Source organism: Antennarius striatus, chromosome 15, assembly GCF_040054535.1.
Source record: "Antennarius striatus isolate MH-2024 chromosome 15, ASM4005453v1, whole genome shotgun sequence".
NCBI lineage: Eukaryota > Metazoa > Chordata > Actinopteri > Lophiiformes > Antennariidae > Antennarius > Antennarius striatus.
Window position 1 is genome coordinate 5,313,569 of NC_090790.1, and position 25,177 is coordinate 5,338,745.

Below are 25,177 nucleotides of genomic sequence, written 5' to 3' on the forward strand. Positions count from 1 at the left end.
CCTATGGACAATTATCTACAATACACTGTCTTTATATTTGGAGCCATGTAAACCTACACATGTTCAGGTGTTAATGGAGAAAATGATGTCAACACATGGCAGCGCCTCAACTCCAGACTAATTGATATTTTTATCAATTAAAATAAAAGAAGCAACATAATTTATAATTTATTTATGAAAAAAAAAATTAAGTTATACATTTGAAGGAGATGAATAATATTTTATATAATTATGCTTCTGTGACATTATAGAATTACTGAACCAAAGGAACTATTTTATCGATATAATATAACTGAAGTAACGGTCCTCGGTCGAAAACATCTCAGAAATATTCATTCTAGTAGTCAATCTAGATGGCGTCACCTTACCCACGGCACCACTGTCTAGAACCTGGGATTATCTTTGATCGGGACCTGTCTTTTGATCCCCACATAAAATGAATTTTCAGGGACTGCATTGTTCTCCCTTCACAATATTTAAAAAAAAAAATCACGCACATATTAATGCAACAAGATGCAAAAAAAAGGTAGTTAATGCCTTGGCTACTTCCAGGCTGCAGGTTTTTCTGTCATGGACCTGCAGAACCTGGACATGTGACTGTTGCTCTCTGCTGCATATAATCATAATCAATTATCATCACTGCTGGTATTAGCATCTGTAGTTTCCTTATTTCATGTAACGCAGCTCTCTAATCAGTAGCTTCATCAGCAGCTTCCTCTACATGTTGTGAAATATGTAAGACAAGTTGAATTCCATCAGAACCCTACTCTACCTCGAAAGTAACTTGAAATAACTTTTTTAATGATCCGGTGCTATACAAGCAAATATTAATTGAATAGAATAATATTTTGAGAAATACTGATATTAGGCGTTTCATTGAAGTAAGTTGTGGATTCTGGAGAACACAAAAAAAGTGTCTGCATGACTTCTTTGTTTGTGCTATATAACGGAACAAAACCCCATTTCACAGTTTTTCATCATTCTTAGAGTTTCTGTGAGATTTATAAGAGCTCTTCATTTGGGTTATCATTCCTGACGGTCATCATAGATCGAAGGAAACAGCAGATAACACCATCATTTAAAAAGGATTTCCATTTGTAGGTACTTTGACTCACACCAAACTAACTGCACTGTTTTTGTATCTGTTTTATGTCATCGATGTTAATATTTCCCATTTATACATATAGCTGAATGACACTTGATGCAACCAGCAGCTGATGCTGATGCACTGTACCTCTATTTGAGTTCACTGAGACACTGGATGTAAACGAATGGTTCATAAAGAAGCAGCAGCGAAATGGTGGTTTGGCCCACCAGATAAATGACATGTTGCACTTAAGAGAAATTTTAACAGAACACATAGGAACGGGAAAAAAAAAAAAAGGCTCAGAGAGAAGCAACAAGAAGAAGAATGAGTAACGATCTCAGCATCTTCATTCTTTTACTTGTTGGTTACAGGCCGCAGTGCGTCACCAGTATCGCTCTGGGTGAGTATCGACTGGAGTTCCATACACGCCTGACAGAGGAAATAATTACTTTCACAAAGCCAAACGCGGCAGGAAATGTTCTTTACCAGATCCATACAGCAGAAATCTGTCAGTGTGTTTTATTAACGGTCCCATATTATGCTTTTTTTTTAATTCATGTCATTCATCTGCCAGATGTCCAACTACACTGTATTTGAAATGTCTTGCCCCAAAGTGATCCGTGGTCCTCAATACCTTTGATTGAATATTGATAAAGTCACTTCCACGACCCCCCCCCCCCACACACACACACACACATACACACACATACACACACACCTGACCGGAGCGGGGCTAACTAGTTAGCCAAATGCCAGCTGACTTCAACAGTTTGTGAGGAACTTTCAGTGTGTAGCTCTGAGCTACGACATTACCGCACAACGCTACTGTAGCCTGAATGAACTCCCCCCTCGGGGTTAACCACGCCCTTGGGCATGTCAACCAATCAATATCGTCAATCACTCTGTCCAATCAAAGAGTGCACTTTGTGACATCACAAATTGCGCTCTAGCAAAATCCGATCATTTTGATTGGGTCAGGGCCATGAATTCCTTAAACTCCAAATATTTATTAATGCAGGAAGTGTTTGTTTACCAGATTGTAGGAGCTGGAGGGGTAGGGAGGACCATAATCTGTATGTAGAGACCTGGAAAAAAATAGATTTTCATAATAGAATCCCTTAAGTTTACACACGTTTGTTTGGCAGCTTTATTATGTCAGTATGCTGCATTGTTCAACCAGTACCACTGCAGATTGGTGTCTGCAGTTTAGTAGTAATCCATCTCTTTAACCCTTTCCTCCCTGATCCCACCTGTAGACACGATAATTTACTCAGCAGGAGAGTGTCAACTACATGCATGGTAGACAAAGTGTGCATGTAGTACATGCAGTCGCTTTTACGACAAAGAATGTGGAGATCTTACCTCAGCTCACCTCATCTCATCTTATGATCACAAGTTCTTATGTGGAAGAAAAATATATTTGGAGCTTATTGATGTAATTTAGTGTCTTACTTTTAACAAACATTAAACATATGACTGTTAATCTGTAGCCGGATTAGCTCAGGGCACATGGGGGAAATGATGCATTGGGCAGCAGCCCCAGATAACTGTAGGTGTGGATAAGATTAATGAAATCTTAACATTTAGCAGTGAGTATAATTTTATAGGTTAAATTCTGCCTTTTCATTGACCTCACTTTGTCTGAGGATCAACAGAGTCACCGTCCCTGATAACAAAAATGTTATTAATGTTATAAAATATGTTCACTCTTTAACATTGTCCGGTGATGAAGTGATGTGTGGAATCTCAGTCTGATTGATCAGATGCTGATTTCATCCAGTTGCTCTCTGATGGGTGTGCTGAACGTGGCTGACTTCCTGAATGGCGCTTTCAAGGTCCGTACACCCGTCACACCCTGTGACAGAAAACACCAGTAAGATGCTAAATTATAATTAATTAATCCCTCAGTCTTACTGTATTTCAACTTGTGCTTCAAGGACAGAAACAAGAAAATAACTAAATATAATAGAAGGAAATTAGAAAACACCCTTTAATTTCTGTGACTGTCTATCCTGTGCAGAGTCACAGGAGAAGCTGGAGCCTTACCGAGCTAACATGGTGAGTCGCGCCAACATTATACGGCGCCATCAGCCGAGGTCCTTTTCAAAGAAGGGTTTCTCCCCGCTGAGACCCTGACCCTGTTTGTTGCTCCAGCATTACGTTTTCTTCGCTGTTATCAGCCGTGCTCCTGTCTGTGAGTGCATCCTATAAATTCTCCTAAAAGTGACTTTAACCAAATTTAATGTTATCATTATGAACATTTAATGGAGGAGATAATTTAATTGTTCAGATCTAAATTAGTGTAAATTCTTGATTAGGTGGTGCAAAGTGAGGTGGAGTTGGATCATTATCTCAAGTGAGACACTCCAGTTGTGGTAAGGGGGAGTCCCAGGTCTGGTAACCTTCATGGACCTTCAGACTGACAGAAAGTAAGGGGGGCGGCCTTCCATAACGGTCACCTCAAGCTCATTCAGTTGGTCAACATTAGAGACCATGAAGACCCAAGCAGCCCAGAATATCAAAGACAGGATCCTGAACAAAGATATTGCTGCTGACTGATCAATACAGACAAACGGCCTTCATGTCCCAGGACTACAAGCTAAGCTACGAACAAACGGTGATGACAAACCTGTATCTGCTGGTACTTCTCACTCCAGAATGTGATGGCCTGGTCAGTTTTATAATCATGAACCTGGAAATGAGAAGAAACCACATAGTCAAACAAATGTCACCGTGAGTCAGACACGATTCTGTTTTAAAAACCTGTCTTACTTTCTAATATTTTATTATCATAATTTGCATAAAGTGTATGGATTCCCTGATTTGCTGGTTAATATTCCTGAATTTTGATTAATGGTTGTGTACAATAAAAATTCATAAATATTTGGATCACTGCTTTGGTATTTTCATTTGATAAAAAGTTTTAAATTTCATGGGCAATTATTTCCTGCAGGATTAACACGTTTTTCACTCAGCAAAAACTAGCATAGGACACCCTGCAGGAAGATTTCCATACATGTTGTGATCATCAAGAATTTTCAGGCCTCGTGAAAAAGAAACAGAATCATGACTCATATTTTTCATATAAAGTTGGTGCAATGGTGCAATGGTTGGTGCTGATGGAATTTTTTTGATTGTACACCTCTAAATTTTGATGATGAATTTATCCATCATTTGACAGAGCTGCGCAGGAACCCCATGAACTCACCGTAGGATTTTAGAATGATCTCATAACGCCATTTGATGTGAAAGTCCTTGAACAGCAAATGCACCTCTCTGCAGATGAGTTGAATCTTTTTATCTCTCAAAGTAACATAGTTGCCATGCAACAAGTTCATATTCCTAACTGGTCCAATGTTCATTGGATCGGGGTGTGCCGTTTGATACAGTTTGCCCAACGTTTCATTAAATGTAAGATGTGGAAATGTTTAAATAAACTTCCGATGAATAAAATAAAATTCAACCATTTTATGCCAGAATCCACGTTTGAAAAAATGTTGCTGAGAGCTGCCCTCATCCTGTTGGCAGCACTTTGAGAAACAAACTATGTTCTACAGTTAATGTGTGGCCATTTCAAGGACGTCATGAGGAGAAAAATAAGTAAAACTGTTATGAATTTGGTCAAAGGATGTGCTGTCCAACAGAGATAAAAGTAAACATCTGCAGCTACACAGAATAAATAACAACAAGTATCCGAGCTCAGTTTCTTTCTTTGAATGACAAGCAGGTTTCCAGGTGATGCAAATGAGCATCTATGCTCTTATGTCATTAGTACATTACACGCCTACCGCATAACAACAATCACTCAACTGCATTTGATTAAGGTAAATACAAGAGATCTGATCTCATGGCCCCTCTGGAACTCAGCAGACATCATACATGCAGACTTACTGGTGTTGTTTCAGGAGCAGAAGACACAAAACCCTTCACACAAAAATCCCTCTGAGTTGTGGAGCAGAAGTCTGTTGAAGGAGTCGGTTGCTTCCGTTCGGACTGAATCTTCTCACTGTGGAAACCATCAGATATGCATCTCACTATTTGGCAGCGCAGGAGGATGTTCTTTAACTTCAATACAAGATAAAAGATGAGAGTGTGGGATTGTCCCATCTACATACATGTATATACTCACATCAGAAGTTACCTGAAGGACACATTTGAAATGACTAATTTTGCAGTGGCCTATTTGAAAATAAAGTATATTGGGGTGTTCTAATTACAACCAGACAGGAAGTTATGTTCTCACCAGTTTCCAACTTGTGTTTGGTTTGTAGGAATATCTAAAAAGAGCTCAACAGATTTCCATATATAAAATTAATGCTGATCAAGATTGAGGGGTGGATTCTGGATTTATTCACGTTTTTCTTTAACATTTCAAGAAAGGACAGGTAGGAGGCTGGAAACATTCTGTAAACTGGATCAGTTAGTTCAAAAAGATTTAAATATATTTTCATGGACTAAACCAGGGTTATATGGGTATATATTAAGGATGTATTTGACTTTTAATTATAATTCCTGATAAGTAAAGAACTTTTCAGCTGCAGCAAAGACACACGAAACCATCCTGCTGAAGGTTTGGGCTCTGACTATCAGAAAACTGGCTTTGAAATGTTTTCTAACAGTCAGGCTGCTCTGAAAACGTCCCCATATGCCAATATGTGCAGACATGCTGTATTTAAAAATGAATTGTATCCATGTCCCCATCTCCACGTGGCTCCACAGGTAAGAGGAAAAGTATGTGTTTCTGATGAGGGGATGAGCCATCCTTTTTGAAACACTGAGGTTGCACATAGTATTTAATGTCAATCAATGGACATTACATACGCATTTCTCAAGTGCTGTAAATAAAGAGAGTTGTTAAAACCTCTCATCTCTCTTATCTCTAACCCTAACCCTAGAGGGATCTGACCACCAGCGCTAGAAAAGTCTTCTTCTCTCTTGGCTGGACGGGAACCAGCTTGAGTGAAACAGTGTTGGTTTGTACCGTAAAGGTTTGGACATTTAGAGTATGACTCAAAACTGAGCGATGAGACACTCTGCTGCTGGACAAGTTGTCATCTCCAAAGACAACAAATGTGCAGGATATTAATAAAACATATCTGTGTGGACAGAATGAATTATTTCCATCAGGGTGACAAAGCTCCGTGTAAAGTAACACCATGAAGTCTGATTTAAAGGGGATTACAGCTGTGATTGAATACTAAAACAAAGACATGTAAGAATTGCAACACCTTCCTCTGACAATGCCCCTTTTCTGCTTACTCTCTAAATGACATTCTTCATTTCTAGAAACAAAATAAGTCCAACATTAATTTGTTTTACTCCCATTTTTTTTCACCTTATCATCTGGGTGAGACGTTTTTCCAAGAGCTCACTTCTGGTACCTGAAAAATGGATGAAATGAATGAATATGGAATCATCTGAAAATAAGTCTTAATGGACTATAAAATTTAAAAAAAAAAAAAAAAAAAAACATTCAAAAAAGGTCAAAGATTTCTCACGAGAGTGAGGACACTTCCATCTAAATAAAATGGGTTCAGCTCCTTTGAGCTACGACTAGTCTCTATACCCTTTAACAGCATGGAGCCACACGTACCCTGTGTCCTCACCCCTGAACTCTTGGGAGGGGGGAAAGCGGCCCTGAATGTAGTGACAGTCTCCATCTTAGACTCCTGGTCCATCGTGATGATCCCCCGGTGTCCATGTCTCTGGATCTGTGCCCTCTCCTCCTCTGATCCTAGAGCTGCTACGGCCCTCTGGGTAAATGAACAGATAGTTTGGTCAACAAAATATGAACACAAATACAGCTAGTCCTCAAGATACGAACATCCCACTTACAAATATTGGTACACCAGTATCACACTTGTTCAAAACCTTGGATCATAGCAACTTACATGGCTTATTAAAAGAATCAGATTACTGCAGCAATTTTCATTTGTTTATTTTTAATATAAGTAATTTGGCCCACTTGAAAAGAAAAAGACAAAAATTGTGTTCTTCCTGACATGTGTAGTATGTTATATGTGAGGGTCCTGCTTCGACCCTCAGTCATTTAGGGTCCTGTTCTGGAAGAATCCGTGATCGAGATCTATTTATCTTATTATTTACGGTAATTTAAACATTTATGAACCACCTTCTATCTGTATTACCTTTAAAACACTCTGATAGACTGTTTAAAGCACTTTTGTGTCTCACGAAAGTCCAGACTCACGGAACCGAGCGCACTTCCGGATGCCGTCAGCCAATAGAATGCGCGTACGGTATCACGTGACTGCATACTGAGGGCAGCACTGTACACCTTTCAGACATCAGTTTGTCACATTAAAACATTCACATTTTGCTGTTGCTTGTGATACAGTGTAAATACCTGTAACTCTTGGTCTGTAAAATATCTAATTACAAATTTTTTATTAGCATTTCTACGACCCATAAATTATTTAGGAGTAACAGCATTTAATGATTAATATCCATGAATAAAAAAAAAATCCTAATGTCATTCGAATATGCACAAATCTGACTTAAATTTTTGTCTGTTTATTGCTTTGAACTTTCTCAACAAGAAAAAAAATCTCACCCACTTTCACCGCTTGTTCTTCTATTTCCACCTCAAAAGAACCGTTTTGGGGTTTGTTTTTTTTTACTTTGGCTTGGTGAGTGGATGTGTCCTTGCCCGTTTATTTCCACTTTCCAGTCATTAACTTACTCACCTCTGTACAGCAGGGAAAACGTTCAGCACCGTCAACGCTCTGATTGGCTGCGTAGCGTCAGTGAACCTTATCGCATCATCGGCTGGACACCTGTCACTCACTGATTTACAACGCAGAATAGTACAGAAAACAATATTATTGGTCTAATTAATTAAATTAGATCTAATATTAGATATTACTAAATACATATCAAATTTTATTTTGTGCGCTTCATAATTTTTCTTGTGCGTTGAGAATGTGCGAGCAGTGCGCCATTGCGCATGCGCGCAAGTTTAGAGGGAACACTGGCGGAGAGTCTCTTGAGGTGTTTTCTTCTTCTCCTCAAAGATTACATTATAAGGAGCAAAAGTTTTTTGTTTTCTTATTTGAAAATCGACGTATAATCGAGAACTTGAGACAACTTAAGCCAGGGTATACCTGTGTTTTACTTCACTTATGTGCTGTTTTTTATGTTTCTGGTAAGTCTTAGGGAATAGTACTGCTGTATTTAGAGTATTAGAATAAGCATAAATAAAACATACACACATAAACATGCTTATGAGTTATCAGAGATAAGAGAGGAAAACACACACACACACACACACACACACACACACACACACACACACACACACAGGCCTCACCTTTTCCACCCAGCTGTCTGACATACATGTCCCCCCGTCCCTCCCCACAGAGGCGGTCTGCCGGGCCATGGCAGCACCGGTACCAGCTGAACCGGGTTACAACGATCCGGGCGGTACCTGAAACTATCCCGTGCCTGTAGTAACAGAGGTCTGTTGACGGAAGTGTCTCCATAGCAACGGAAAGCATTGAAGAACGAGTCATCTTTCTTAAAGAACCCCTCACTTTCTGATAGTAAATTTACTTATATTAAGTAGCAAAAAAAACAATGAACATAAAAAACAAATAGAAGTTTTCCATTTTCTTATAATCATTCTGATGCGCTTTAATGACTCCTCTTCAGAAATCTCCAAACAGATGTACTATTTTTGATTTAATTTTTTTTAAAAACCCAGCAATGCCTAATTGAAAATTCTGATGTGAATTTTCTTGTTTTGTGTATACTTTCAATGTGTGTATAAATAACTGAATGACACCATTTTAAATTTAAATAATATAAAGTTTAAAAAAAAAAGAAAAGTCACTTGGCTCTGGTGAAAAGTTTGCATGGCTTTCAGATGAAATAGAATCAGAGTAAGTATTAGAAAAAATTAAAAAAAAAAACATAGCAAGAATGAAACAGACCCAGTGAGTAGCTGAGAAGAAATCAAATGTGGAGAAACAATAAAACTGTTAATTTCCTCCTACAAATGAATGACTTAAAGAGAAATGTCATGTTAGCATTCTGCTAGTCTCCTACATGAATATCCTTTAATTCATTTACTCAATGCTGTTTCTTCTGTTGTTTTTCCTTTATCTTTCTTTTCCAATAAATCGTCTAAGAAAAAAATAATTAAGCTGCCTTTTCACTTCATGACCCAATCTTAATATACTCAAAATGATTCACAAATGCAGATTCTAGCTGGTCTTTCCAGGACAGGTTGTGTCCTGTTTAGAATATTTCAGTAACAGTCTAACTAATGTTTTAAATAACACAATAAAAGAGGTAAAAGGTTTCTTCTGCTGGAGAGGTCCCAGAATACCGTCCTCACATTCTTTCATGAGAGCAAGGAACCACATCTTCTGTTCTCCAGGAGACAGCTGTGGGTAAATCATTGTTCCCTGTGGTGCAATTAAATTGAACATAAATGAAGCTCTTTTCATTTGTTCACATGGTCCACATCCATCCACTGATTAACCCGTTCAATCATCACCTATTGTTGAAACCTCTTTAGTGATCCAGGGTTGTGGTGGCAGCTGAAGGACCAGTGCAATCAGATGTTTTTTGCCTTCTCTTGTTCATCCACGATGAAAGGCAGAGATTGATGATAAGTGAAAAGCCTCTAAAGCCAAACAACAAAAAACACATATAAAATGAAATATGGAGAAACTTAATAATCAAACAAAGTGTCATGTCTGACTTTTGATGACCAGGAAGTGCATCAGCGCATCATTCACATAAGTGTGGTTGGATACCTCACTGGGCTTAGCCTCTACACCCCTGAGGATGAAAGTCATTCAGCAGAGGTAGAGATGATAAAGTTACATTACAGTACTACAGGATCTTATTTCATTTATTTCATTTCTTGCCTTCATTCCCCACCCCAGAATTACATTAAATAAGGTGTAATACACTTCATTCACACTAGAAGGTGGTCAGAATTCAGTTGAAATCTTTGAAATGTACTGGATTATTTAACGTAATCAACCTGCTCACAGGTTGATTGCAGAAAGAATAGTGTTTACATTTACCTGCATTTGTATGTTAACTGTTTTGATGGCTTTGCAGAATAATCTTGCATTTCCCCCCCCCCTATTAGCTGCAAAGTTTATTTAATATCAATAAATAAAACCTTTATGAGATGTGCACTCAGTCCACACTTACAGTGATGAGACCTTAATACTTCTAGTATTGTCTTTTCACTTAAACAATCTGAAATATCTGTCAGGAGCCTCAGAGAACATCTTCACTGTTGCAGCTCACTTGTTATCCTGAAGGTGAATTGAGTTTGCTGCCAAATGAAGCCAAACCATCATCATTTGAGAGAAAAAAAAAAAACACTCCATTTGAGGATTCATTTATTTGATCGGTAACCTTGTTGAATCACATCTACACTGAATACCACATGGCATTTATTCACATCAATGCGAACTGCGCTAAATTTAATAGTTAAAACTTGTTACCGTGGTTGTGAGAAGCAGAAAAAAGAAAAAAAAAAAGAGTCTGTTGCTGAGAAACAGCAGAGGAGTTCTTGCTGTCAGACAGCCAGGGTGTTAGGAGCAGTCTACCAACTTGAAGCACAGTCAGAAAATGAATAACGCTGATATTTTATGGACTGTCAAACTGTGACTTGTCAGGCCACACAAACCAATAGACGTCCATGATTTTATAAGGACCTGGTTTGTTAATGTTGGCTGTAAATACCACTGAAGTGCTTGTTGCAGAAAAAGCTCAGAGTTATGTTGGTGTTGTCACTGGCGGGGTGAGGTACACAGTCAGTGTGTACCGTCGTGGAAGTCAGGACATTATTTCTTCCTTTTCAAAATCCATTCATCCCTTAGAAATTAAGAAAAATGTAGAAAATGCGTTAAAACACAAACAAAACAACCTAATTTTATCCACCCCATTTTTTTTTTTTTATACATGTATAAAATTTTATATTCCATTCTGGCCCAAACCGATCCTCTTATCAAACATACTGAAAATCCTTCCAGCAGCTTTTGTGTAATCCTGTGTAAACCATCCAGCTAAACAGTACAGCAGTTCATTATGCTGCCAGAGCAGCCGGCAGGAACATACTGTCACCCAGGGAGGCAGTCCTGAAGCACATTAAAGTGGTGATGTAGACGCCCGCGTGCTATGATGCTCAGTAACAATGATGTATTGTTTAACAGATGAGTTTAGGATGTCAGCGTTACTAACCAGCACTAACCACAGCTGAGCTGAGGCTGATGGAGTCCGAGGATGACCCGAAGTGAAACGCACACTGTGGCTTTAGTTACAGTATGTGTTTATTATTATGACCCTTATTTCTACATTCTGTGCAGGTATGATGCCATAGATATATTGGGGTGTGTGATCTAACTGGGGTATATAGGTGGATGCTTTGGCGGTGGGGCTGAAGGAGCAGCAGTGGCAGCGACAGGCAGAAGGAGAGACGGGAAACTGTTGCAGCCTAAATAGGCCACCAAATTAGGAGGGTGTGCTCATGGAGAACAGGCCGTGACATGTGTGTGTGAGTGAGTGTGTGTGTGTGTGTGTCTTCGTGTCAATACTGCAGTGCACCTCTGTGCTGTGCCTTTATTACTATTTTTCCTGAGGGGTTCATGAATATACAGTGTGTGCCACATGTCATCCATTCTTACACTTAGAGAGGAATTCCAGTAAATATTTAAAATCTCAGTCTCACATGACAAGAACATCCTGTCTCCTTGAAATAATATCACTACAAACAGGCAGTACAGAGCAGTGAAACGTATTAAGAAAATTGTGTTATTCAAATGATATATGTTGCAGGTTGAGAACATTTAAGAAATATGTAACTAATCTCAATCATAGTGGTCTTGTTACCTAAATCTAATCTAATCGCAGACCAGAATCTGGATTTAAACCTGGTTTCTGCTGTCCTGTACTGCTAAAAAGTAAGGAAGTGGCTCAGAAAGTTAGTTTCTACACAATGAAACTTGATATATTGGCATGCATGGAGGGAAATCTTGAAAGGCTATACTAGATAACATAGTGTACTATGAAACATTTGCAAATTCAGTGTTCAGAGCTTGATGTAAACTTGATTGAAACACATATATCATGACAGAAGAGAGAGAAAAGGTCCAAAGGTTAAAACAGACTTTAAAGTAGAAATCAAATTCAAATGTTACTTTAAAAGACATGGATATTTGTGAATAATGAGGCAAAATTTTTATTTTTCAAGTTTAATTTCAGCCGATATGTCAACCATCTTTTCCCAGAAATATTCCACCTCCAAAAGAGAAAAAAAAAAAGTGTTCACTGTTCAGGAGGGATCCCATCACTTAATGTAGCTTATGAAGGAAGTCGGTTTGTGATATCCTCACATACTTCTGTAAATCACTGCTAGTCTGGCTTCAGACAGTGGTTCCTCTAAGGAGCTTGCCAGAATAAAGAACCTCTAAAGCTCTAAAACTCCTGAAACGTGAAGCAACTTTCCTCCAGACGGCGTAAGAATCGGGGCTTATGTGTGGTCACTGAGGCGAGTGGGAGCTGGATGGGGATCCAATTTTCCAAATTCCGTCCATGCAGCTCATTATTCCATCCCCCCCACATAAAAAACCCCCCAAAAAACACACAAAACAAATGTCGCTGTGAGAACGTCTTCAGATGACTCTCTGCCTTACCGACATACCGAGTCTGTTGCTTTAGCTATTTTTGTATCACATTGTGATTACATGTTTGCCGACTGTCTCCATGACAACCATCATCTCTACAGATGTGTTTGAGGTATTGAACGTGTTGAAAGGGTACTCTTCCATTTCTTTTCCAATAGAAACCCTGATTTTGTATCTCACAGCCCGTTTTGAACACGTCTTCTTTGTATGGATTGTATGATCAGTGTTTTAGCCCAATCATAGCATGACAACAGATCCAACATCCGCTTCTACCTCTTTCCTCTCCTTTTCCCTTGGAGTCACATCCTGACCCACAGGCCAACCCTGTGGCTACATCGTGAGTAGCTAAAACCAATATTTGGCTTTCATCTTTCTTCAAGGTGCATCTAGATTGATGCTGGTCATAAATCCTCAGGGGTTTGATGGGATTCCAATTTTAGCTCACATGTTCATCTCTGGACATCTTGAACTGATTCGAGAAAAATACTGAACAAGAAACAGCAGGGCTGTTTCTCATCATGTAGAAAGATAGGAACTATAAAAATCAGTTTCTAGCTATTTTTACAATAACAGTAATCAAATTGTTTTTGTGCGATTTGAATGGAGTGAAAGTCTGATGATAATAATTATTAAATTTACAATAAACCTGTTGTTTCAGCAGCTGCTAGATGGAATTTGTCACCGTGTACCGTTGCATCCATCCTCAGGGACAAGTAAAATGTATAAAAACCCGAAAAAAGTCATAATAAAAAATATAAAATATCATATAATTAATTTAGGCATTGAGATCTTAAGATATGGAAAGTTTATTTTTTTCTATACCTATACCAGAAACATAGAAAATGGTGATTTCTGTCAAGTAAAGCCATTTTAACAAGCAAATAAAGGTGATATACAAAAAATAAAAATGTTCAGTAGAATTATTTAAATACACTGCAGGAGTAAAGAAAAAGTAATAAAGTAGTTTCCATTTCTGCCTTGTGGAAAAATCCAGACTGTGGAGTTGCTTGTTTGAGAATAAAATCGTGTGAATTTCAACCAGACTTCCTGATCCTGCAAATGGAGGCCCTCCGCGCGTGTTGTGGTACTGAAACCCTTAACTTGTGGGTGAAGGAACGACAATTGAGATTTCATTCTGCCAGACCTCAGAATGAGCTGGCAGGACACTTCATGTTGGATCTGCATCAGAATAATTCAATTTGTGCCTATTAATATATTCAGTGCTGTCAAATGTGTGTCCCGTATTTACCTAGCTGGAATAATACTTGAGCTCACACAGCGTGGTTCACCGCTCAGCATCGTAATAAAGCAGAGCACCGCTGTGCTGATGGCTCGGTGTTATGTATGTGTGTGTTTCCCTTGTAAAAGGTTGGGTCGCCTGCCCCCCCCCCCCTAGACTCCTGAGCTGAGGAGCTGTGTTTTGGTTGGCACCCATCAATTCAGTCAGCTGGTCAGAACATCTTGTCCTCCTGCTGCAAGACGTTTTATTCTGATCTTCGACAAAAACAGGAAGTTGTTTTTTATAATTCACTTCTTTCTTTCTTTTTGCAGGAAAATACCGTAATGATCATTATTTTATTGCCTCTCCTGAAAGTTTTTCAAAGCAGAACTGAAATGAAAAATATTGGATAACTTTTCCAATAATCCGATAATCACATAAATAAGTAAACAAATAGCCGATGCTTTGACTGATTTTATCATTGTCATTCTTTTCTCTTCTGTCCATTAAATGTTTTATATCGCTGAAAATTTGTGATGTGAAGATGTAATGTCTGGAGCTCAATTTGCATCAAAGTTGTGCGACTTTGCCATTGATTTGCAACGATCGATTGATCATTGATCATTTGGAATCACAATGATTCTATTAATTGGTTTCTGTTTTGTCATTATGGGAAAGATACGGCAGGAAACAGGATTCTTCTCTTTCAGGCAACTAAAATGGGCTTCCTTCAGTGTGTCAGTGTGCTGTTAACCAGACTTAGACCAGTCGATTTAATCCCTGACAGTCACTAGATTATTACATAATTTATTGCTATTCATCCTTCCATCTTCTTATAGACTGATTATTGGGATTGTCTTATCTACAAGAAGATGGATGGGCGGATGGATTATTAATCAACCATAATTTTAGCCCAACCTTACTGCACTACCTTTCCCTGAACACAACAAGAAAAAAAAAGTTAAGACCTCAATGGAGTAAACATTGTAAACAAGTAAATGTAGTTAACATGAAATTGAACAAGATAGAAACAATTCAAGCTGTTATAACAGAGGGGTTATCTGATCTTTTTGATAAGTGGAGCTACGTCCAGGCTGACCATTTGGATTTAAAACATCCGTAGGAATATAACTAGTATTATTTTCCTCACAGCTCTATTTTTCAGATCCACATGGTTTCCATCAGCTATCAGCGATTGTGCCATTAACACCATCTTTATGAGAAGAGCTCTGTCCGCCCCTTCAACAGCACGCATGACAACCTGACATCTCGGAATGACAGATAAGATTTAAACCAAATTGTCTGTCTCCAGAAAAAAACCACACGAGGCCTTTCAGGCAGTAAAAAAACCCAAAAAATCACAAAAAACACAGGGTGATGACTGATTCCAAAAACCACCGACATGGTTTTGAAGAAGAAATCGTCCGTACTACTTCTCATCTGAACAGAAAAAAAGAAAACAAGAATCCCGACAATTTAATTACAGTGAATTATTTATGTAACCATCAGAGTTTTAATGCTGCAAATGATGTCAGTAATAATGTCTTAATTCCATTTTCTGTCAATCTGTTGTTTTCAATTATGTGGTACGTTTTTAAAGTGTATAAGTCTTAATGTTTGATTCGACGCAAATGCCACCTGCATAAATTAAGGCAACTAATTATGTATGGATATTACATATGTACGCAGGTGTGCACGGCTCCTGCTGCATCCATCTGGCATTTTTAATCAGGATTGTAATTATTCAATCCAGCAAGACTCCATCACCTTCAGATGGGATCCAAAGAATATTCTCCTTAATGAAACATTTGCTAAATTCACTTTATCTCTGACACGACGACAAGGAAGCTGCTGCCACGATCACACAAACACTCCAGGAATTACTTGTTTGCTTTTTTTAATTTATTTATTTTTGCTCTAATCCAAGGGATAATCCTTGATTGAGGCATCTTTCCAACAATGCCATGAGCAGACAGATTTATCACTTGAGGATCTGACACGTCAATGAGTCACACAGGTGGGTAATCCATCCTTGTTGTTTTAAATGGAAGTTATTTTGGATTAATCCCATTCCCGCAGTGTAATTGTCAAGAATCCATTATCAGCCACCATATTGGAGATGATTTTAATTAACTTTTCAACAAACAACTCTCTTTATCTCTGCAAGGGTCCTACCCAACAACTTATTAATACTTGCAGCTAATTTCCTGAACGCAACAGGAGATGTTGTGATAAAGAAAAGAAAAAAAATTGTTGAATAGTTGGCTAATCCACGATGAAATGGTATAAAACTGGATGCTTCGCACTTTAAAAGCCAGAAGAACGAAGTAAAGAGCTCTGGAAAGAAGATTCTCATCCACGCAGCTAGCGCTTTGCTCCCCCCTGGAACATCTTCGCCATGAGACAGTCCCTCATGCCCGTCATCTTCGCCGCAGCGCTCCTGTTTGAGTGCTACGGACTCTCAGCATCATTTACCACTGGAAGCACCGAAGACCTCTCATTGGAGCAGGATGCTGTCATGGGCGACGAGCTGACGGATAACATCCTCAGCAACGCAGACCTGTCCGCTGTAGGCAAAGCCAGCGGGAAGAAGGTCATCGTCGTTGGCGACCTCAGCCTCTGGAGGGACCTGCGGGCGCTGCACAACGGACTGTCCTTCCTCAAACGGAGGGCTGATGATAACAGCAAGACCATCGAGCATGGTGGCCAGGACCTGAACATCCCCATCCTGAGGAGGGACACAATGAGGTGCATGGTGGGACGGGTGTACCGCCCATGCTGGGAAGTCTAGAACACTTCATCCAGGATCCAGATCAGCAGACCTCTCGCATTACACCGAGCTGTGACAAAAAAATCCAAAAATCTGTGTGTCTATATTTAATTTACTGCAGATGTGAGAAATAAAATCATGATTTCTGAATCACATCCTGTGCATGTTTGGTATCTGTCTCACGAAGATGTTGAAGATTGTAGCTAATCTTTCAGATCGAAGTGATGCCATAAGTTGTGATAATCAAATAATCATTCATCCATCCATCCATCCATCCATCCATCCATCCATCCATCCATTCATCCATCCATATTCTTGTAGACAAGACGATCGTAGTCTTCTCGTCTGCAGCCACTTTTCCACCTTGCGGGTCATCGGTCTGCTGACTACAGGGGAAAGCTGGGGTACACCCTGGATAAGACACCGTCTCATCACGAGACAATTAAGTAATCAAGTATTTTGTAATTTAGTCTTAGTCTTGGATCTTTGGACCTCTTTTAAGTTTTCATCTTATTTTTATGTTTTCCTGTTTTTTAATCATATTTTAGTTAACTAAAACTTTAGCCTTTAATTCTTATTTTGGTCGAAACAAATTCTGAGAATTTTAGTCTAGACTTTTTGTGTCTGTGGTCTGGGCAGCACCCACATTGAAAGGGAAAATCCTTAATCTTCTTAGGCGACCACATCGTAACGAGACCGAAACTCGGAATCTGTTCCTTTATTGTGGACAAACAAGATAAGTTTGTAAAGCTTTTACTATTGTGAGATAGATTTTAGTCTATTTTTTTTATATAATGCAAGAAGAATTCAAGTAATCACAGTTAAACGTTTAATAGTGCCTGAGATATCTCAGTCACGGAAAAAAGGTCTTCAACAAAAGGTTTTTATTGTTGCTTCTGTAAAATAATTACACCTATTGCTAAGTTGGTTAATATTAGAAATCAAGTATTACAGTACCGTAATGTTAAAAGTTGTACTTTAGAATGTAGCATTCTTATTCTTATTCTGATTGTTATTCTTATTCTTATTCTTATTCTTATTCTTATTCTTATTCTTATTCTTATTCTTATTCTTATTTCACTGATTCTGTTCGGAGCAGGCAGTACTGTTGCCTCACAGTAAGAAGGTTCTGGTTTTGCTTCCGCTCTGAGCGGAGTTTGCGTGTTCTCCCCGTGTCTGCGTGGGTTCTCTCCGGGTTCTCCGGCTTCCTCCCACCTCCAAAGACATGCAGCTTGGGTGAATTGGTCACACAAATTGTCCGTAGGTTTGAGTGTGTATGTATGTCTGTTTTCCAGCTCATTGCGGCCCCCCACAATGAGCTGGCACGTCATCCGGTGTGTACCCCGTCTTTGCATTTAGCCGGCTGGGGTAGGCTCCAACACACACCCTACCCACAAGACAAGAAAATGGATGGACAGATGATTCTGTTTGCAGGAATGAACCGTGTTGACTTCATCAACATGAGCAGGTAAAAAAATAGAATTTTATTCATTTCTTTTCCTTTTTCTAAAGGAGGGAATTCATTTCTTCAAGTTAAACAAAGTGTACATAAATTAAACTATCTTAATGTTGTTTTGAATAAAGAAGTCAATGAATAACTGATTTTACATCTGTAAGTTGATATAATACAATATGACAACAGATAAGAATGACAGTACTGTTGGAATCAATAGAGAGATGCGGTTACATCAAATAAAATACCATAATCCACTCCCTCAACACACTGAGCAACACTTTTGATTTTGATCATTTATCTTGAGTGTCCAGATGTCAAGGAATTTTATTCTGACAGGTTGTGTCATAACGTCCTCTGGATTTTTCTTTTTGGTCCAACAGATATTTATTAAACTGAATAAGCTGGGTCAAAGTTCTAATTCAGCATCCTCAGCTCAACAGCCTCGCAGAAATGGGAGGATGGATGGGGACTCTTGTCTTAGTGATGATTAATGGTTTTAGTATGTGAACTTAATAATACTGAAAAATTAATGAGTCATCCTGTAATAAATAAATACGCAAATATGTTTTCCTGTTCGACATCCACTTTACCATAATGCATCAGGTTACTTTGGCTTCATATACAAAAGATTTGCCCTTTAGGATTATGTAAGATTACGAGGAAAGCCATTTGGCATTTAAAGGCCTCATAATTGTTCACAATTCAGATAAATGTTTTATGGGAAGGTGTTTTTCTCTTACGGATTACTGCCAGGAGTCACATCTGGAAACTGTTAAACAAGATGTCATGCCACTTTTTTTTTTTAAAAAAATAAAATGCTGCTTTAACATGGTTTTAGATTTAAGTCATGAGGAAAACTTTACACTACTTCCTTTTGTTTCCCAGCAGTCCTTTAGTTCACGACACATATAATTCACAGTCGTCATAATACCAGATTACAATCATTGAAAAGTGAATAAACGAGGTTCTTTATAAAACACATTACACACCACTTTGCAGCTGAACTTGGTATAATAGTAGGTTCCCAGGTTTCACTGTTCCAAAGTTGTGGGTCTCCCAAAAAGTGAAGGACCACGATAATGAAATGTGTTTGGCGACAGGATGAGGGATCTTTTCTGCTGGATTGATTAGGTGTTGAGGAGAGAGATGAAACCGGATCGACTGAGAACCATTGGAGTCAGGAGTGTGGCAGGAGTTCTGGGCTGAGACTCTGAATGCACTCACAGCTTGTTAGAAGCTACATCAGAACCTGTGGTTCCCATGGAGATGAAGAACTCATATTGAGACAGAACCGTTATCGTAATATTAGATGCAAGAACCCAGGACAATGTAGGGGGGGGGTATTTGATTTAACAAGGTAGTGAATTAGTGAAGCAGGTGGATGTGAAGCATCTGATAACAAAACTATTTAAACTAAATTATTTTTTTTTGAACATCACATTAAACCTGCTCATTTTTATTTTTTTGATTAATTTTGCATTAATAAAAGCTCATCTTAGCAGTGGTAGAGTTAATCAAGGGATGTTTAAAAGCATTCGTGTCATCTGCAGGGAGGCACTTTAATCCTGCTTGCCTTGCCTGTCATTTCTTTTGGTAGAATATCTCTGTTAATAGCAAAGGAGCATGGGGGGGGGGGGTAGCTACCCATTGGAACTGTTTTTGGACTGAATTATCAAAAGGTGTCTGAATCCTTCTCCCCACTCTCTCTCTGTTCCTGTGGTCTCGTTCCATTGAAAATGATAAGACTCTTGTTGCCTCTGGACAGTTAAGCTTAATGAATGTGGATTTAATGAATGTGATCAATCTTGAATGTTTTTAAATGAAAGATTAGAGTTTTGTACGACAATAAAGTTACAAAGACATTGAGTCAGAGAACTGAGCAGCCTCGCTTCGACCTGGTGTCGTCGCACCGATGAAAACATCTCCTATAAATGCATAGCGACCCATCGTTATGACTCTCACATTTATTAAAACACGAGTGACTCATTAATGAGTCATTTCAACATGGTTACAGCAATGTCAAATTAATGCAGTATTTATTTCAAAGGATAAAATCAACTTTTATGATCAATATTACTGTCGCGCTGCACTGAAAATCACTTCAAGTGTTGACGTGATGGAGCCAGAACATTTTCCACGGCTTACTGTATAACTGCAGATTATCAGACAGCGATGAAATGTTATAAAAAGGCTTCATTGGCACTTTTTTTTTTTTTCAAGACGCTCGGCTCAAGTTAAAAATGAGAAATTCATGTCTATGAGCCTGACAACAAGATTAAATGTCATCAGTGTTTGACTGATTTCTTTTACACATTTCCAAAGGCGATGATCGTTCCTTCAAACTAACCAAAGTAGGCCTGATAGATTACATTTCATAACTGTTTGATGAACTGAAAATATGTATTCCTGACCTTCACTCAAGTGTTTGGTTGCCTAAACTCGACCACAGACAGGAATCAAACCCTGAACATTTTACCCTCGCCATTAACCGCGAGCATCTCAGCGTCTGCGAGGCAGTTTCCACATTTAGCCTTTCATTCGTTTCAAGAGACGTCCTGCAAACGCAAGAGATGCTTGTAAATAAAACATATAGTATTTGCATATGCAAATAGGTATAGCATTATCGTTTGCTCCAAACTTTATATTCATTGTGGTCATGCTGCGTGTGAGTACATCTTTAAATTTCTTTTATTATCAGTTTATTTACAAAAAGTACAAGCACAGTATTTTCCGCACTACAAGGTTCATCTAAAAGCCTTTAATTTTCTCAATTTCTTATAATCCAATGTGAAAAAAGTTTTAAAATGGAATATTCATTGAAGATCTGTTCCCAGATTGGTTTTATAATCCAGTGTTTTATAATCCAGTGTTTTATAATCCAGTGTTTTATAATCCAGAGCGTTTTATATTGCAGAAAATACTGTAATTGTTTGTTTGGCGTGCATTTTTCTCTGTATTGCTAACCCCACTATTCTTTGTAAATGCATCCATAACCCATGCACATGATAATTAGGAATAAATGAAGAATCTTTCATTAGTTCCGTATAAAACATAAAACAAATGTTAAATGGTTGTTTTAAGAGTGAATACTAACTAGTCAAAAATGTAGCTTAGATTTTTGGAAGTAGATAGTTAAGGATGGCTGCTGCATATTTTAAATCTTTATTTGCTCATGTGGCATGCTGATGCACAAAGCGGAATTATTTGTGGATTTATACTGTAAAAGATGAGAGCAGGGTTGGTTTTAGCATGTTAGCATTGCTGATGCAGGAACTTCTCAAACTCTGTGAATTTCTGAGATGACAAACATTTGACGCAGTGACTGAGGGGCGAACGCTTAGAAGCTAATTATAGCAGGAAAAGTCATCTGTGAATGTTTTCTGCACCGTTTTGTTTGCTCTATGACTCAGTTTTGTGCAGCAAATGACTTTCACCCTCAGTCTGGGAATAGCAGAACATCTGGAAACAGTTTTTTGGTGGAAGTGATTATTCCGTCTGTGCTGTCACAATGAAAATCAGGGCACTGTTTAGGCAAATAAAACACGCTTTCTATTATGGGGATTTGTGGGTTTTGGGTATGGGGGGGTTTTTTTTGTGTGGCTTTTTTGGTCTGGCTAAATTGTTAAATTTAGTCAAACACCACTTAAAACATACCGGACCATGGATATACCAGGGAGAGGGGGGCAGTCTCTACTGCAGACAGCGTTACCCACTGCGGCACTGTGCCTCCCCCTGCAAGAATTATCAGAAGAATTATTTCTTATTATTAAGATAGTGGAGGTGAATGGCTAGGAGACAGACAAGAACAGTGAAGGTCTGGGTGCTATAAGCCTTAATGAACGCACTCTCTTGGGAACCAATGGGACGTCCTGCTGATGCATCCAGAGACGGTGACATAGGCATCCCAGTCCGTATGCGTAGGTCCACAACTGTGAAAAGAGAACTCAAGTTCAATGTACTTTAGGTTCATTTTCTAGATTAATTGGGAATTGAATGTATCAAAGCTCTAAATGTGTCTCGGTCAGGTGTTTTAGACTTTGAAAAACGCAGCAGCTCCACGAAGGGAATCTGTGCTGATGGTGATGTTTTCCTCTGCCACACTTTATTGATCCTTGAGGAGGAAATACTGTACTGTAAATAAAATGTACATTTTTTGTTCCTTTCTGATATTAATAACAAAAATTTATTTTTTTTAATTCATCAAAATCTCCATTTCTAAAAAGTGTTTGGGGCAGGTTCATGTCGAATTAAGGAAGCGTCAAAGGATCAAGGCTATCAGGTCTTTGTGATATATTTATACAATTAGGCAAATCATGATGTTTAATAATGAATGAGACTGGAATGGCCTGAACTACCTCACAGGTCATGCTACATTCAGTTTAAAAATCCATCTTTGCTTTTGCAATCATTTATTTATACACCTATTTAATACAGATAAGAATAAAAACGTGTTCATAGAGCGTTTGTGTTAATATGAGATTGAAGCATTAATAATTCTCTACTATTGATAAGGTGAACATCTGCTCCACCATCTGTCTGGAGTCCTGCACCTCGTATTTAATCTCACATTCATTACATTAAGTGCAGCAAACACTAACCGGCTTTTTGTGAATGAAACCTGATATTGAAATCTAATTTGCTCCATTTCAATTCTTTGTTCCCTAATAAGATCAGTCTAATACTTCGGTCAATCAGTTACATGACATCTGGCGCCAAAGGGCTCTCCGATGTCCCCTGTTAATTAAATTCCTCTCAGTCACTTAAAATCTTCCCTGCATCGGCTCTAGATGTTAGCGTCGGACTAGTTGATCGGCATCAAACATTTCAGCTGTTTATCTTCAGGATCACAACGTCCCAACTTTATAAACCATGACTCGTTACTTTACTGTCGAACAATGACACGGATTTCGCTGAAAAAATTAGGAGCTAAAGTGACCATGAGTCATATAACAGTAGATCAAATACACCAGAATGATCCTCGTTCAGTATCAACACTTTAAACATGCTGTCTACTAATCCTAACATCGATCCGTTGATGACATTCCATGGAACACCATTATAATCTTTAATGTCTTGCACTTCTATTATTGCATCTTAATAAAATAAGTTTGTTGTGGCTGAATGTCCACTGTATTTTATGAGGTTCATCATTCAAGATGTTAAGTTCAAGAACGTAGTACAGTCCTTTTATTTAGTAACAGCGAACATGTTTAAAACACGTTAAAGCTAGAGGTCTGGCTGACATGACATATTTTATATATATATTCATGATGCCCAGAGAAATGAGTCCAATGAGTTTAGTTTTGTGATTTTTGTGCAGAGCATCCTCTTTAATTGAGATCAATTATCAATATATAATTTTAATGGATTTGAGACCATTTAAATCTGGTGTATCTGCATTAAGTCACACATTCTCGTGCACCAAATTCTACTAAACATGCAAGATTTTTTTTGGTGTCAAGATCACATAAAATTTAATTTAATTGGGTGTCTTCTGGTCTAAAACCATCCTCCCACCATGTTTCATGGAAATCCACTCTGAAGATTTAACATAATCCTGTTGACAAGCCAACCAACAAGACAGAACACATGACCTCCTGGGGGCAATTAGGCATTCCCATCAGCCTTAGCTGTACTGAACAACTACGAGTAAATACTAGAATGCTACCATAAAGAAAGATTCAATATTACTCCTGACGTTTCCTTCATACTAAGCACAATGTATACAGTTTATTTCTGTATACAGTAAATGACCACAGAGAAGAAACACCAGGTAACAACTTCAGTCAGATGGTTTTTCTTTTGCTGGTCCAAAGATCTTAAAGCCGAAGGAGATTTACAACCTTTACAAATTTATTTTCTCAGAAACAGGAAATGATAGGGACAATAAAGTCTGGAGGGCTCAAAAAGACGTGCGTAAATCTTGAAGAACACCGACTTCTTTGCCTGGCATGACATGACATCATAGGATCGCCACTCTTCAAGGACCAGGAGCTGCCTTTTCTCATCCAGAGCCAGAAGCCCTTGGACTTTGGTTGCGCTGGTCCTGGACTCCGTCCATATTCCAAGCCTTTTTTCAATATCCCACAGATATCAGAGCAATGACACTCCAGATGATAGTTGGTGCCAACAATTTGATGACATTTCCAGGCTCTCATGAATCCTTTCGCCCGGTGAGTTACAGACGCAAAGCTACAGAGAGACAAGGAAATATAACTCTTGGCTTTCTTGACTTTGATGCTGACTGTGTTGATTTTCCACTGTGTTTCAGTGTTTTTTTTCTCCGTTATCCTCCGAGTTACTCTTCCCAGAAATGAGACAGAAGCAGACCCTCAGGAGAGTGAAAATACCTCACACTACGCTGAAAACAAGCATATGGCCTCTTTCGTGTGCTTTTACATTTCATTTTAGCACCAGGATATTGTCTATACTTTGACATTTTTGCCAAGTTAAATTGACGTTCTTTTTGCTTTTATTTTCATAAGAAGGATTTTCAACAAGGGTCATATAGAGAAAATACATGTGAAAGTCAAACGGTATATATATATATATATATATATATATATATATATATATATATATATTGGGGTTGCTGAGAAGCAGCGATGCTTTAACTCTATCTGGAGAGACTAGATAATGGTCTTGTTGCTTGTGTCTGACAAATGAACACTTGATCGAGGTTGTTAAATCGGTCTTTCCTCAAATTCATACTGAGTCAGATGTTAGTAATTGGTGTTGACATGCAGAAGCCTGGCAGGAACTGTGACATGTAATTAATGGTTGTGTTGATGAACATGGATTTGTATTAGACTATCAGGCAGTCTCATAATACCAGACTGAAAAAAAAAACACTACTGGATGTGAAGATGATAGACGGACTGGTTTAAGGAGCACAGCCAATCAAATAGACAAGTACAGTAAGAGTTTATTTTGGATTTCAGTGTAGGCTTATCTAATCTGAGCTTTCTTCATACAA

The 25,177-nt window shown here is 38.4% G+C and overlaps 2 protein-coding genes across 2 annotated transcripts; one reads left to right on the top strand and one right to left on the bottom strand.

The window, feature by feature from the left end:
* Nucleotides 1-293: 293 nt before the first annotated feature.
* spag8 (sperm associated antigen 8) lies at nucleotides 294-8,609 on the bottom strand. Its single transcript, XM_068335103.1, has 6 exons — nucleotides 8,415-8,609; nucleotides 6,681-6,840; nucleotides 6,423-6,468; nucleotides 4,979-5,093; nucleotides 3,717-3,779; nucleotides 294-2,942 (listed from the first exon to the last, which is right to left on the bottom strand). The coding sequence occupies exons 1-6, from the start codon at nucleotides 8,481-8,483 to the stop codon at nucleotides 2,847-2,849; spliced, it is 549 nt and encodes a 182-aa protein (XP_068191204.1). The 5' UTR covers nucleotides 8,484-8,609; the 3' UTR covers nucleotides 294-2,846.
* A 7,764-nt stretch (nucleotides 8,610-16,373) lies between these two features.
* On the top strand, nucleotides 16,374-16,766 carry pmchl (pro-melanin-concentrating hormone, like). The gene has a single exon (XM_068335347.1). It carries the CDS (start codon nucleotides 16,374-16,376, stop codon nucleotides 16,764-16,766), a length of 393 nt encoding a protein of 130 aa, XP_068191448.1.
* The last annotated feature ends 8,411 nt before the right edge of the window (nucleotides 16,767-25,177 follow it).